General features: G+C 45.5%; 1 protein-coding gene across 1 annotated transcript in view; it reads left to right on the top strand.

Moving 5' to 3' along the window:
- The window catches only part of RAB11FIP4 (RAB11 family interacting protein 4), a 205,259-nt gene that overhangs the window by 78,110 nt on the left and 111,344 nt on the right, over positions 1–15,805 (top strand). The window contains exon 3 of the mRNA XM_034789705.1: positions 13,543–13,631. Coding sequence (XP_034645596.1) covers positions 13,543–13,631 — 89 coding nt within the window. The remainder of the gene's footprint in view (positions 1–13,542; positions 13,632–15,805) is intronic.

Below are 15,805 nucleotides of genomic sequence, written 5' to 3' on the forward strand. Positions count from 1 at the left end.
TTTGGCGGAAATTCAGCGGCGAGTCCTTCACTCGCTCCAGGACCCGCCACCGAAGTGCCCTGAAGACGCGGAGCGGAAGGAGCCCCGCCGCCGAATGCTCAGAGGAGGAGCGCTACCACCTAGGGCGGCAAAAACCCTGGCACCGCTCCTGACACACATGCACAGGTTATATTATAAACCACCAATAACGCCAACATTTTCCTGAATTATGTAAGTCCTTATAGCAAATGCTATGAAATCAGTATCAAGGATATATACTTGAAAGACCTTTCTCAAATCAAAGAGTATTTATAGCTATTTTAATAAAAGACATCCCATTATGTATATACTTTACTGCAACTCTTAATAAGGAACTAGATCCATCACTTGCCTCACCCGATGAAGGTTTTATTGGTCTTCAGCCAGTAGAGACATTTTTCTTTCTTTAAAACAAATTGCTCTTATTAAAGTTGAGAAAATGTATGCTCACCTTCCAAAAATCACGACTCCACCATGTTGTTATCTCTCATTTTTCAACAGAGCTTCGTGTCCCAAGAATAGCAGTGGTCTCATTATCAGACAAAAACGATCAATCCAACTAGGCTGCAACCGATTTTAAATATGGCCCTTCAACATCCCAGCTTATTTGGATTGTGTATAGTAATCAGATTAATTTAGCAAAATGAGACACTCTGATAAATCCTGAGGTTTTGTTCTAATTGAGTATGAATCTGTGTTATTCTTAGTGGTTGAAGCCAAACATTTACATTCAAAAATTTGCTACCCTAATTCCTTGCCATATTTCTTATTTATGAGACTTCAGATTAAATTGTCTCATCACAGAGCTGAGCTCTTGGGGATAGTTCCCTTGATAGTCCGGGATGAAGGATAACTTTTTGCCTAGCAGAAGTGAAATACTTTTGTCTTCCTATCTGGGAGTTGTCTGTGTCGTGAATTAGTGTTTAAACATTGGGCTTGAAACATCTGAGTTCTCTGGAATCCTGGATTCACATCCCAGCAGCAGAGAATCAGCCTTGACGGAGAAAAATGGAGTTCCATGAAGTTTAGAAATTTGATTGAATCTCTTAGATGAGGTCTTCGAAACCAGATTTGGATTGGGTCCAAAACTCCAGAACTAAACACTCCCAAACAGTGGCGTGTTTGAAATCCAGATCTATAGTTTGCAAATAGCTCCTGTATCCAATAAAGAGCTGAATTAAAACTCTGGATCCAAACACTCTTGAACTTCGGGATCTGAAATCAGTGGCGTGGCCATACCTCTGCTGAAACCAAGCCACTGCCTGCTATGCATGTGTGTGAAAAATCTCCTGCCTCTTTATGAAGGAAGATCTTGTTGTTTGCCAAGGTTTCCCCCCCTCCCCAGTATCTGTGAACTGGACATGGCCACATGGCCCTTGACCTATGATTCATACACTTCTGCAGCTGCTGCTGAGATTGCAAGTAGAAACAAAATTAAGCTTTCTTAAACCTCTAGCAGTCTGCTTTTTGGTGTACGTTGACAGCATGCTCCTGACTCCTTGGGATGGAGGATTTAGACACGCTGAAGGAGCAGTAATGGGGGATAGAATGGGTTGGAGGAGATTCGTCTCATTGGATTTGTCTACACTGAAATAAATCACCATGGCTGGCCCGTGTCAGCTGACTTGGGCGCTCGGGGCTTAGGCTGTGTGGGGCTATCAAATTGCAGTGGAGACGTTTGGGCTCGTGCTGCAGCCCAGGCTGTGGAACCTGGAACCCGAACGTCTCCACTGCAATCTATTAGCACTGCAGCCTGTGCCCCACGAGCCCGACTCAGCTGACGTGGGCCAGCCGCAGGTGTTTTACTGCAGTTTAGACGTACCCGTTGTGTATCTTTCTGGTGAAACTCTAGGCTGGAGGGCATCCTGTCTCTTTAAGGAAAGCCTCTGTTCTTTCTCCTTTGTAGAGGTGGGTTATCCAGTAAATGTCTTGCTTCAGCACTTGAGTAGTAACCCTGCTGTTGGGGCCGCTTTCCTAGCATAATTAGGCTCTGCTGCAAACCGGGACTGGCTTGTCATCAAGAGAAAGGCTGTAAAGCTTTTTTTGCTGGAACATCAAAATAACAAAGTTTAGCTCCCGGTATATCTGCACTCTCCAGCTGCTCGCTTCATGCCATCAGTTCAATTAACCATCACCAGTCAGGAGAGCTACTGCCATCAGATATTGGCTCGGTGCAAATACACCTTGGAAATCCTGGCCCCAGTTACATCAGTGGCAGAATTCTCATTGACTTCAGTGGGGCCAGGATTTCAATGTTTGTCCACTGGGTTCAATGTTTGATCATTGTGGTTGTACTCATTGAGGGCCTGATCCTGCCAACGGTTGCTATCAATCGTAGTGCAGACTGGCTTGAGAAGTCGTATTGACATAGGGTGACCAGATGTCCCGATTTTATAGGGACAGTCCCGATTTTTGGATCTTTTTCTTATATAGGCTCTTATTACCTCCCACCCTCCGTCCCGATTTTTCACACTTGCTATCTGGTCACCCTATATTGACAGCAGTGAGTTAGTCACGGTAGTAAGCATTATGCTCAGAGAGTTTGCACAATAATACCCTTAGTCTGGTTAGTAAGGTTTAAGTAAGTACATTTGACCTGTTCGTTCTATTTAAGTACCTCTGTTTCTGTTCTCATAGTGTTCTTTCTTCTTTTCTTTGACAAAAAAACTATTCTATATATATAAAAAAAACACACCAAACAAATAAAGGGTGAGCTCCCCCTACCGGCCTTGTAGCTGCAGTTAACTAAAAAGTATGACTTCAGATTACATTAAAGGAACAGGAAATGAGTTGTCATAGATTCTCTTGCATTGGAAATACATGACTATATATTCATATTTTTAAATAGAAAAGTAATAGGGAAAAATGCATTTAGACTTTCAAGAGGCTATTTAAACTATGGAAACAACATCAACAACTGTACAGTAATTACTGTATAATGTCTTTCATATGAGATATATTGACCAGTGGTACATAGCCTGATTGTTTCATCACAATACCGTCTATTATAATGCTAAATTACAAACACTGCCTCTTGAGAACCAGATTCTAATCCCTCTACTCACCTGGAGCAGTCGTTTATTCTGCATGTGGTCCCATTGAAGTCCTGGGCATGACCTTTGACGTTGCCTTTAAAGATACATAGGTGCCTAAAGATGCAGGTAGGTGCCTAGGCCTTGATCCTCAAAGGCGTGTAGGTGCTTGGGAATTAGGTACTTAGGCACTTTGAGAAATCCAGCTCCAAATCTGTTAGCTGGGAGAAGTATGAGACAACTCTCCCTGTGGATCAGCCACAGAACGGGAGATGTAGCCTACACAGCTGGAAGAGTGGGTTACAGACGTGTGCTGTGACGGACTTAAAATCAATGTCTGTGGCTCATGCCCTTATACCCGAGATCAGGACTGAGCCATGTGAGTGCAAGAACGGCAACAAGGCACCAAAGAAAAACTAAAAATCTGATATGAACTCTTTCAAACTAGCACCAGCTGTGCCACTTACACGGTAGGTTTGACCCAGCAAATCCTTGCTCTTAGCGTGCTTCTTACTCACATGAGCGTCTTACTCCTTTGGACTTCAGTGGAACGAATTGCTTGAGTAAGTCTTCGAAGGACTGGGGCCTTAGCTAATAAGTAACACTCCAGCTATTTAACGAAGTGGGGTTAGTGCCTCTTCAAACTATTTTAAGGCTCAACTAAATTTTTGCTTAATATAGCCGGAAGCCATAAATGAGCCTAATACACCATTAAAGATCCAAGGGTAGATAAGTGAAAAGCTACTGCTCCTAGGATATGTGCCAGGAACCAGGTACATCCAATTAAGTAACCGGATTTGATTTCCTATAGTATTAAAACTGCTTAATTGCCCATGAAAATTACATGGGTTAAATTTCCTTCTTACAGCATTTGCAGGAAATTGCTTTGTGATTGTGTTTACTTTCCTTCAAAGCGGCTGTTTGCAATTGACCATTCAGTAGGGTTTGAAGAGCACAGCACCTTTGCTCTACAGAACTGTCGGACATGCAAAATCATCCAGAATCGAGAGACCTGTGGCCTCCAGGGCAAAACTGGATTAAAGGCACTTACCCTGGTGTAAATCAGAAGTAAATCCACTGAAGTCAACACAATTACACCAGATCAGAGTCCTGCTCACAATTTTCAATGTTCTTGTTTTTGTGGGTATTATTTTACTCCAATATACAATTCCCCTCGTTTTGAGGCCATATCCTCAGATGGTCCAGATTGCACAGCTCCTTTACATTACTGAAGTCAACGGAGCTGCACAAATCTACCTCCACTGAGGATCCAGCCCATAATCAATAAGGCTGTATTGATCCCTGTGCAGAGGCATAAAACTACTTTGTTAGACTCTAATTAATGCTGGTCATGTCAAACAGTGCTTTGGACTTTACCACAAAGCTTACCCAGTGCCCTTTTCCACACTCATTCTGGATGAAAGTATTACTCTTCCCATAAAATCATTAACACAAAACCAACATGGTGTATGCCGTTATGAAATTACAAGTGAATAAGAATAAAATAGTGTATAAGTAGGAACACACAATCTTATAGGTACTGTGGTAACAGCTACAATTAAAATTAACCTTCAGCAATGGAAGGGGCTCCTCTCAGTTAAGTACAGATCAGAAGCTCCGATAAAAATATATACATAGATTGAGTGCTGGTGTGTGGGGAAGTACTGGCTGGGAGGGGGTAGGATGTATGCTACAGGGTGTGGGGGAGATGGGAATGCTGGGTGGTGGTGTGGGGATTGCTGGGTGGGATGTGGGGATTGTTGCTAATGACAGGTGTTTGGGGTTGCTACTGTGGAGAGGGGTGCCGAGTGGGGGTTGCTGCGCTGGGGATTGTAGCGTGGAAAATACTAACTCCAAGGAAGTTGACCTCCCTGCTGCACTGAGTTTTCTTGCCTTCTCCAACATAAATACATAGCAGTATGTATATTTAAAAAAAGACACCCTACTGCACATGCGTCTCCCTCTGAGGAGAGGGGGAGAGAACAAACATGGGCCAGTTGTGTAGTCACGTTGCTCAGTGCACTGCTAGAAGGTGCTCAGATACTGCAGGCCCTACACAGACTAGGATAGAATAGATTTCACTTTGGCTTTGTGATGCATACATATGAAAGAATGTAGAGGGCAGATTCTGATCTCTGTTAGACAGGTGAAGAGCCCAAGTAATTCCATTGATGTTACCGGCCTAACAGAGATCAGAATCAGGTCCTCTGGCTCAGAATTGATTTGATGCCTCCATTTCTTGATAACTGTAGGTAAGTAAATAACTTTCTTAAACTAATGCTCCAAATCTGGACAGGCACTGTTTTTGTGGGTGCAGTTTTACCTCTCCGTGCAGCCTTGTACCTCCCCATCACATCTTCCCCTTCAGTGGCTTGAGGGCTGTATGCTGGGGATAACAATTGCCTACCATATAGAGGTATTGGGAGGACAAACACATTAAAGATTGTGAGGTGCTGGGCTACTATTGTAATGGGGATCTGTAGTGGGGTGTGTACCCCACACAGGCTCTGAATGGGCTAATGTGGGCCGCAGCGGCCAAATAATGTACCAGGCTGCACCTGGAGGGAGAGCCAAGCTTAATTGAAGCCCAGCTGGTTAGTATAAAGAGCAGGCTCGTTAATATAAAGAGAGGAAATTTGTAGCAGAAAGGAGCTGATCACATTCTTAAATAGAAACTGAAATACAAAAAAGTATGAGGCACAAATATTTCATGATAGCTGCCTTTCTAGATATTGAAAAGGTGTATACTCTGCTATAGAAGGAAGGCTTTTTCGGGATAACAAGGAAAGAAATGGTGGACAAAGCAGCTAAAAAGACTATAAGAAATGGAAAGATTGACATAGAAATACCCTTGAGTAAACAGGAAGTTAAAATCCCAGTATAGAAAAAATGTAAGAGGAATAGCAACAAAATTGGATTAATGAAAAAAGAGGAAGAAGATTTTTTGAATTGTGCCCTAGAGCTGAGGATAATGACATACTTCAGAGCCTGAATAGGAAAAATGAAATGATTTTGTTCAGAGAACTAATTAGCCATTGTGGCTTAAACAATTTATTTTTTTAAATAGACAGACACAAAGATGGCCTATGTGTGCTCTGTAAGGTGGAAGAAACAACTGATCACCTTGTATAGGATCTGTGAGGGCTTCGGTAATGAAAGGGAAAAGCTTTCTGATGAATTCAAATGTCTTAAGATATCAAAAGTTACATTACGTTATTAGTGGAAATGGGGTAGTATTAGAAAGGAGTTATTACATTACCTGAAGGACACAGCAGAGTGAGAGAATATAAACGCTAAGTATTTAGGAATTACAGCTGGTGGCGACTAGTGACTATTCAGTCAAGTCTGCTTTGCCATGAAAGAAAGAAAGAAAGAAGCGGTGGGAGGAGAAGCTGCAGTCACTCTGTGGGCATAGGGAGGGTGTGAGGAGGAAGCTCCTGGGGAGATTATGCCCTGGGATCGTAGCCTGAGTAGAGAAGGAGACAAATGGTTCCTGAGAGTGGAACAGGTTGTATTGCTAAGCCCTGACAGAAGGGCAGGTTCTAGACTTCCAGGAGGGGAGCGAACCCTAGGAGGTGTACAGTTAAGGAACGAAGCAAGGGGAACGTAAGAGGCCTAAAAGGGCAAGCCTGAGGAGGGCAGAAGTTAGGTTAAGTTTACTCGTTACATTTGGAATTTTGTTAGGGGATTCCAGGCGAGGGCCCTGAGAGTCCTGGCCCTGCAAGAAGGGTTAACCTAGAGAGGTTGTGTGGAGAGAAGGCCTGAGAAAGGCAGGGTAGGAAGAAGCTCAGGGAGGTGGCAGCAAGGAATTGTATGGAGCAGACCTTCGCTGCTAGATATAGGGTCCCCGGGTTGGAACCAGGTGTAGTGGGAGGGCCTGGGTACCCCCCTACCAGCCTCCAGAGAAGGTGTCATGAAGCCCCCCTGATATAAGGGAATGAGGTCAGTTGAAGCCATTGGGCAAGGGGTTGCAAGGAGCACAAGGCCAAGAGTTAGGCCCAGAGACTTGATATAAGGACACTGGAGACTCCGTTACCCAGGAAGGAGCAGGCTTACCTCATGCATTGCTCTTTAGCAGAAGGTCCTTTTGTAGAGTGCATCCTTTTGCAGAGCTTCTGGCTCTGGGGTACCCAAGGATTTGCAACAATCCCTGGCTAAAATCCTTCCTTCCTGTCCCCTGTTGCACTACATATTCCAATGCAATGTCTCGCTTGCCAAAAATGATGTCCAAAAATGAATATGATTGAAGATTTCTAACCCCAGTCAGGGAGGGGGGGAAAGAGTCACTGGCAGCTAGCAGGAAATGTTTTATTGCCCATGCTTAGAGAAACAAATAATTGTCTAAGTCAATCTCAATTTGTCTTTCTTTCCATACATCCTAACATGGTAAGGCCTTGTTATACAATTAGGTGTCCAAATGAAATGGTTCCAATCAGCCATATAAGTGGCTTTCAGTGGTGCTGCTTTCTGGAAAATGAAATTATAGAAATAATGAAATGTCTTAATGCAAGAGGATCTTAAAGTAGCCAGGAGATGTTCCTTAGCTCTCTTGCGATGGTTTTTTAAGGACAGATTCTAGCCTCGTGTGTGCATTGCTGCACAGCTTGAAAAACTGGTAATGGCACGTCAGCAAGCATGGACAAGAGAGTATTTTTCTTCAAGATAGGGTACCAGTGGCAATAAGTCCCAGGCATGCCAACTCAGAATGCAGCATTGTAAAAATCCCCATCAGAAGCCATAATGTTTGCCCTAATCAGTAAGGAGATACGCCAGAATAAACCTTGATTTTTCATTACATCCTGTGTGGATTGTGATATTTCAATTTAGCACGCTGGCATTTTCTAGGCTGCCAGCCAAAATGGATGCTTGCGGTTGGAAGACACAGGTATACGTGTCTGCAGAGCCATGTGTTAACTCAGTCATCCATTTGTAACGTGCCCTTCATGTAAACCTCCCAGGGCACTTGTAAAATTCAAATTAGCGCTAAAATAAAATAAGTAAAAGACGTGATTTTCATGCATAAGCATCCATCATGAGAACAATACTGAATACAACAGCTAATCGGTTTCCATGTAAACATGTCAGGGACTTTCCTCTCTGAAAAGAAAGGGCCTGATACAAGGCCCAGAGAAGCTAACAGACACCCACTAAGGGTATGTCTATATATCTAAATACGTGCCTCCCAACCCAGGCAGACAGGCACTAGGGTGACCAGATAGCAAGGGTGAAAAATCGGGACAGGGTGGCGGTAATAGGTGCCTCTATAAGAGAAAGCCCCCAAAATTGGGGCTGTCCCTATAAAATCAGGACATCTGATCACCCTAACAGGTTGAGCTAGAGAGCTAAAAGGAGCAGGGTGGACTTGGCGACATGGGCTAGCTGCCCCAGGGTCCAAGTTCAGGTGACTAACATGAGCCACTGTCCGTGCCACAACAGCTACACTGCTCTTTTTAGCGCACTAGCTGGAGCAGAGTGAGCCCAAGTCTGTCTGGGAAGCATGTTCCCTGCTGCAGTGCAGACATACCCCTCCTGGGTATGGGCCCAGAGAGGGGAAAGCAATGATCAGCTCTTTAAACACATGGCTTGGAATTCTATTCAGAGATGATAAAGGGTCCAGTAGTAGTTGATCTTCCAAAGTGACCGTGCATAGGGAGAATGGTCTGTTGGGAAGAAAATCTGGTTTGCACCGATAGGTGATGAGTGTGATGAATCACTGACAGAGATTTAGTTACTGAAATATGTGTCTTACCAAGAGGCAAACCAAAGCCCGTTAATGGGAACCTTTCCATTTATTTATTGGACTTTGGATCAGGCCCCAGATGGCTGCAGTGTTGTGTTTAAGCAATCCCATAGGGGAAGTCCCCTCTCAGTGGCATCATTTCCTGCCCCTCTGCCTTTGTTTAGAGTCAGTGCAGTGTAGCATGCAGTTTCTTCCCAGCATGACGAGCAGCACAAATGTCGCTGTGCCAGCCTACACGACAATGGAGCTGTGTTACCATGGGCAATGCTGGCTGCTGGATATGGAGACTCCCACTATCCAGTGATGTTCTGGCGGGCAAAGTGTCACCTTTGCAGAAGGAGATTGTGTTTTATATGGGGTCAAATCCTGAAGCCAGTGGGCATTTTGCCATGGACTCCCGTGGGACCAAGATTTGACTCATTTTGCATTTTTTAATATGTGATGCCTAATTCTGCTTCCATTGAAGTCAGTATCAAATGCCACCTGGGTTTCATTGGGTTCTGGATTGGGCAGGTGGGTCCCAATCTGGAAAGGCCCCTCCACCTACCATTAATACGGTGACCAGGGCAGCCCCCCAGGAGTTTAGGTCCAGAGTGGGGCAATTAATTTCCCCATATTTTTGTCCTGGTGTGGCATCATCATCCTGAGTTTAAATGGGTTTGGCCGTGCCATGGTGTCCCCAGTACAGAGTCACCTGCTGGAATTGCTGTGCTATTAGCCCAGTGCTGTGGTGGTTATTAATGCAGGAGGGAAACGTGGGTTGAAATTATGACTGGCGATATTGTTGAGGGGAAGTTTTACAGCTGTGTAAACACATCTCCTCCATTACCCCTGCCTGCATGCATTACTGAATGGTGCTTGGTTTCTGCAGATAACTCACTCTAATGAATATGTGCCCAGTGTCTCTCACAGAGAGCTTGGCAGTGCAAGCAGTTTGTTTGTGCTTTAATGACTCCCATGACACACCTGGGCAGTAGACAGCTCTGTGACTAATAAGTTTTTGTTATTAATGGCAAAGGGGGCAAATAGACAATTAAATTATCGCCTGGAACAGGACTATGGAGAAACCTCCGCAAAGCACAGACCAGCACATGTTAGGTCACAGCCATTGGGAACAAAGGGATATTGATGGGAGATGATCCAAGACAGAGCGATCTACCGCGGGAAATTTCCTCACGGGGCAAACAAAGTTTATCTTTACGTACATCATACAAGAAACTGCTTTTTGGAGTGCTGGTCTCACGGGAATCGCATTAGCAAGGCAATCTCAGGGGTGAATACTCGGGATGATGTTCCTTTGTGTTAATGAAGATTTTTAATAAGCAATACAACAAAAGGACAGGCTCCAGTTACAGACCAGCAGTATTTTAGCTATGTCTGTGTATGTGTAATGTGACTTAAAAGGCTGAAATGAGAGGTGGAAATACATGTTAAGATAGGAATAAGGTAGAGCTAATAAAGTCAGTGATGGTCCTACGGTCCACATAAGATAAGCACTTTGCAGGTGGTTCTACTCTGGAAGTGACTCTGTGAAACACCTTTGACCTTCTTTGTACTGAGAAAACGAGGGGTGTTTAGCAAATGTGTCACTTAACATGTTTTTAAACACCACTTAGGACCTGTTGTGGACAAAGAAAGTATTTTTTAAAAACATGTTGGTTAGTCATGGCCAGTCCTAGGGATTCTGCTCCCATTGGTCAATATCTAGGGTTGACCGTGACCGGCTAATACAACACCGCTGAATTTGTCTACACTAGGTGCAAAGTGGTGTTTAACAACATGTTAATTAGCATGTATTAGCTAACACTGGTGTTAGCCACAGGTGCAAATCCCTACCATATACCTGGTACACCAGGGAGTAAGCTCCCTGGTGCACCATTGCAACTCATGGTTTACCCCATGCACTGCATATACAGTAGGGATTTTAGCTACAGAGATGGCTGTGATCCCAGTGTAAACAAAGCCTAAGGGTATGTCTTCACTGCAGAGTTAACTCGGGTGATCAGCACCTGAGTTAGCCTCAGCTGGGTGCGAGTAACCAGGCTGCAAAGCCACCCTCGAGATGCTGTGTCCTCTTTGGTGCTGCACTCACCTGTGTGTGCTGCTAGGACTTCGGGAGGCATATCCCAGAGTCCTCTGGCAATGTCGAGTCAAACATTGTTATTCTGAATCAATTCCGAATTTCTCCTGGGAAAACCCACATTTTTGGTTGAAAAATTTCAAGAGATGATTTTTCGTTCAAAATTTCACATAGGGGAAAATGTTGGTTTTCCGGCCTCCTCTGCTGTTATTCAGTGTTGTGGCCACATGCCTTCCCTTCCTTATACACAGGCATATTTTCACCTGGAGGTTGGCCACGTCTAGAACTAGAACTTCAATTAGTGCGGCTGTCAATACGTATCTTTAGGCCACCTTTTTAGTTCCCTCTAGTTTGCTGAGGATCATGTTCATTGTTGCCAAAACCCCTTTGTTCTGTTAAGCATTTTCCTTCATTGCAGCTGTGACTTAGTTGACTGAAGTTCAATTCCTTACAGGGGCCTTGCTTCCGTAGTTCATTGAGCTATGCTGCGTCTTCTTTAATTAGCTTGAATTTCTTCTTTTCCTGTGCAGCTAGAATTTCACTTTTTATTTTAAAAATACCAGTTGTTCTCCCTTTCTCCTAATCATCTCTTATGGCAGAGGAGAAGTCAGGCTACCCGTTGTCCACGCGGTGCTCTTTGGATCATAATTCACTTGACAGCTACTTTATCTGCCGTGTGTCACTCTCATCATATGCCGGTGTGTGGGGAGGAGGTGGAGATATTGATCCCACATATTAGATCCCTTACAATTTGGTGGTGCTCTCCTGCTCTTTCTGAGCATGCCTTTCCTTTGTTAAGGGATTCTATCTCCATAAGCAGAGGGTGTCTTCTTCCTGTAATTCTCCCCTAAAGCTATTATTCCTTCCTTTTGACAATAGGAGTGAATAATCTGCTGGCAGCATAATTCCGTATGATTCACTATTCGTGACATTCTTCTTCTTCTGGCTCACCTGCCTTGTGGGTGAATAGCAATGTGTTATGTCACAGCCAAACGTACCACACTAGTGATGAGGTAGAAAGAGAAATACCATTGGATAATTGGAGCCTCCCAGTAAAATACCATATAAAATGTGTCAACACGTTTTAGGCAGCATGTGTGTAACGAGCTGGTTAAAATAACCTGGCCTGTTATTACCTCTTTCTACAGCTCAATACACCGAGAACAATCATTGGTATTTAATGGGGACTGAGGAATTTGGCAGCTCCAAAGGCTTTCTATATTTGTCTCGGGCTCTCAGATGAGAGAGATTAAAAGAAACGCAGGCCTTGATTTTCCAGCCACTAACATGCTTATTAACAACAGAGCAAATGCAGCAGTAGTTGTGAATGTGAAGTAAGCACGTAGGTGTTTGCTCACAGAGGACCATATGCTCCCAGTGTGAGACGTATTTTAAGAAGATGTTGGAGTTTCCTGCAGAAAGCTCTGTGTAACATCCAGTTACCCCCAGCGAAAAATCCATTTCTGCGTGGTACGATGCCATGCCAGGAGAATCACGGAAAATAGCCAGGCAAAAAGTTTGTAATGGAACCAGGTGAATTCAGACTCCCCTGATCTAACCACTAGGCTACTTCGCCTTCTCTAACTTACTCCAGTGTAAATCAGGAGTGACTCTGGTGACATCGGTGGAGTTACACTAGTGTAAAACAGGCATAAAGTCTGATGCAGACCTGTGAAATACCGAACTGTATCCAGAGTTTGACTATAGGGATTTGGGGTTTGGTCCATCTCTTTCCCCCCTCGTGCTTAGTGGGGTGGGTCTAGAGCTAGATTGACTGGACCAAGCCGCATTTTGGTTTGGGACTAAAGCAATCCACACTTGGGCAAGCCCCATTGCACAGCAGTGCAGGGCATCTATTTTAGGGTTACCATATTTCAACTTCCCAAAAAGAGGACACTGCTGGGGGGGAGGGGGAACTCGGGGGAGGTGCAATTGGGGGGTGCTGGAGGGTGTGTGTACTGGGAGGGGGGACCTGAGAGGTGCTGTACTCTCAAGGTGGGGGGCAGCATCACTCCCTGTCAAGGTGGCAGGGCAGCTGGGGCAGGCCCGAGACGTAGTGCCAGCCATCCGTCAGCACCTCCCCCTGCCTCTCCACCTCCCCAGGACTGGGATCTGGTGGCTGCAGCGGAGGGACCAATCGGGATGCAGAGCCAGGTGTTTCTGAGCTGCAACATCTGCACCACAAAAATCCCGGACATTGCCTCTTATTTGAAAAATTCACCCAGACAGAGGGCAGAGGATCAAAAGCAAGGAAATGTCTGGGAAAACCCAACATATGATAACCCTATCTATGCTGAAGGTTTGCACTCGTGTTAGCTACACCTGTTTCATGTACAGCGTGCTGGCTAAGAATGCAAGAGGACTCAATGCTTATAAAATGAAACTGGCTCTTTATTAAAAGAACTAGTTACAGAAGTGCTGCAACTGCAGCTAGCATTCAAGCCATGTGCACACAGACTGACTTCCTGGTGCTTCCTTCACACTCTTCCATCCTGCAAACTGTGCTCCTTCCTCCAAGTTCCATGCAGGTTGCTTCAACACTGAAACAAATATCCCCTCTATGGACAGGCCCTCAGTCTCCCCTCTGTCTGAGGCTTGCACATGCCTGTGTGAATACTGTAGTGGGACCGACACGGAATGAGCTGAACGTTTGCTTTTGCTTCTGTTGTCAGGCTGTGAAGAGTTACTGAAGGATGTGCTGGCTGTCGAAAACCCTGGGTGTCGGCACTACGAGCCGCAGTATGTGGATTACTACTACCAGGTAAGAGATTCACTGATTCTGACTCATGCTGGTGGACTGAGAGAGCTTTCTGGGATGATTTATAGAAGGATCACAGTAAGTCCTCTCGCTTTACACCTGGCCTGTTGCCTTTGCCTTTACAGAATAAAAACGAGAAGAATTTCATCTTTGATACTGCGTTAGCTATGCCTGAGGATTAGTGATCCCTTGCCCACTAGAGGGTGCCATATATAAACCAGCCGGCACACCCTGAGTGCAGCAAGTGACTTGTGGAAAGGAGCTAGTAGCGAAAAAGCTGTGCCGTGCAAGCGCTGCTGAACTACAGAAGTTAAGGGAGGAATGGATCTGGGCATAAAAGCTGGTCCACATGAGAGGCGGGGAGGGATAGCTCAGTGGTTTGAGCATTGAGCATACAGGTCCTGAGAATCCTTAGCTCTAGAGAACCCCTGTAATTTCTAGCATGTGTCAAAAATGCTTCCAACAGGGGGCAGCCCGTGGTTCCGCCGCCACCACTCCGACCAGGGGGTGGCCTGTGGCCCCACCACCGCTCCTCCAGACAGGGGGCAGCCCATGGCAGAGCTGCGGAAGTTACCGAGGAATCCGTGACCTCCGTGAAAGATTCGCAACCTTAGGCATGAGTGAGGTTGATGGGTTAGAGTTTAGTCGCATAGGGAGCACCAAGGCTATGTTCAAGGTTGGGGCTAGTGCAGGGTACTGGGGTTAAGTTAGAGTTGGAGCCATTAAACGTACCAGATATGAGTTGCAGTCACTTAGGGTTGCAGCAGGCTGGGGTTGGAGCTTGAAGGTGGCTCTGGTCTACAGTTAGCACTACTGTGGTAAGTGGCCTTGGGCTAGTGTTAGGGCTGGAGCCAGTAGGTGGAGCCAAACTAGGATTAGAGTTAGAGTAGACAGGTGGCCCTGGGCTAGGGCCAGGGTTGGTAAAGCGTCCTTTGTTAGGGTTAGGATTGAAGCCCGTAAGAGGTTCATAGAGATGCAGCAGAAAATCTCACCCTGGGAGTCTTTCCACTGCCTTCTGCAGGTTTGGGATCAGTTCCCATCTGGACAGAGAAGGCAGAGCACACGGTGTGTTTCCCTCCCAGTTAGTAATCTGCATTGCTGCTGTGAAGAGCCTAGTTCCAAGGTTCCTTTGCATTCATCTTTTCCACAGCAGAAATCAATACTTCCCAGGCTGACTGTGATGAGATTGTTTTCTTCCATTTAATGCGCTGTCGAGGGAGGTTGGTTGATTTGCAAGGATTTTCATTATGTAGGAATTTTCCCTTGGTGGTTCATATCACAGCCCAAAGCAGCATCTGCACAGGGCCCTGAAGAATGGGAGGACACTGCAGGGCTCAGGGGCTCGCAGTGCAAAGCCAAGTACATGCTTAATCATAGCACTTCTGAGGTTTACCTAAACCAGAGACGCCCCCTAACCTGTTGGGCCCAAATCCTCCGCTTGGTTGCCATCACCTGATGCTGGGCCACAAAGGCTACGTCCGCTGAACCTCCCCTGGAGAGATGAATGCCTGGGTCCCACCCCCTTTGCGGTGCTGCACCAACCACCTCTGCTGTTTTTGAAGAAGGGATTGATTGACCCCACCTCCTTCTTCCCTTGTGCAGTGGAACTGTCCCGAGTCATTTGCCCGCAGACATGGGGGCAGGATTTGAGCCGTAATGTCGGTCAGAATAGGGTGGACTTGTTGGTACTTATTTGTATTATTGTTTCTTTATGCTGAATAAGAACAACAGTTTGTTTCCTATGTGGGCAGCGTAAGAGTGAGGACGTCCTTACCTCTTAATTTCCTTGCTTCTCAAGCTCCTTGGTTTTGTAACTGATGAGATTGACGGCGACCTGAGCTGGTATCCTGAGCCAGATTCCTTGTGTTGAGATAGAAGCTGGGTAGACACTATGAAAGGACAACTCAGAAATGAAAAGCAGGGGGCTTCCTCAGACCTGTACCACTGCCACGGAGACATCTGAAGGCAAGCGAAGTGCTCTTTCAGCATTGCATTCTCAGCCTTGGGACTGCCGGAGGGCTGCTGTGACGTACTCCATTCAAAGCACTGGCGAAAAGGGGTTTCTCAGCCTTCTAGAAGACTGCAGTCCTGATACATTTTGCAGCTGAGCGTGAGTAACATTCCTCCAACCTAGTGGCTGGAAGAGGCCCGGGAAGAAAGTTATCTTTGCTGCTAAC

The sequence above is a fragment of the Trachemys scripta genome, chromosome 14, assembly GCF_013100865.1.
Source record: "Trachemys scripta elegans isolate TJP31775 chromosome 14, CAS_Tse_1.0, whole genome shotgun sequence".
NCBI lineage: Eukaryota > Metazoa > Chordata > Testudines > Emydidae > Trachemys > Trachemys scripta.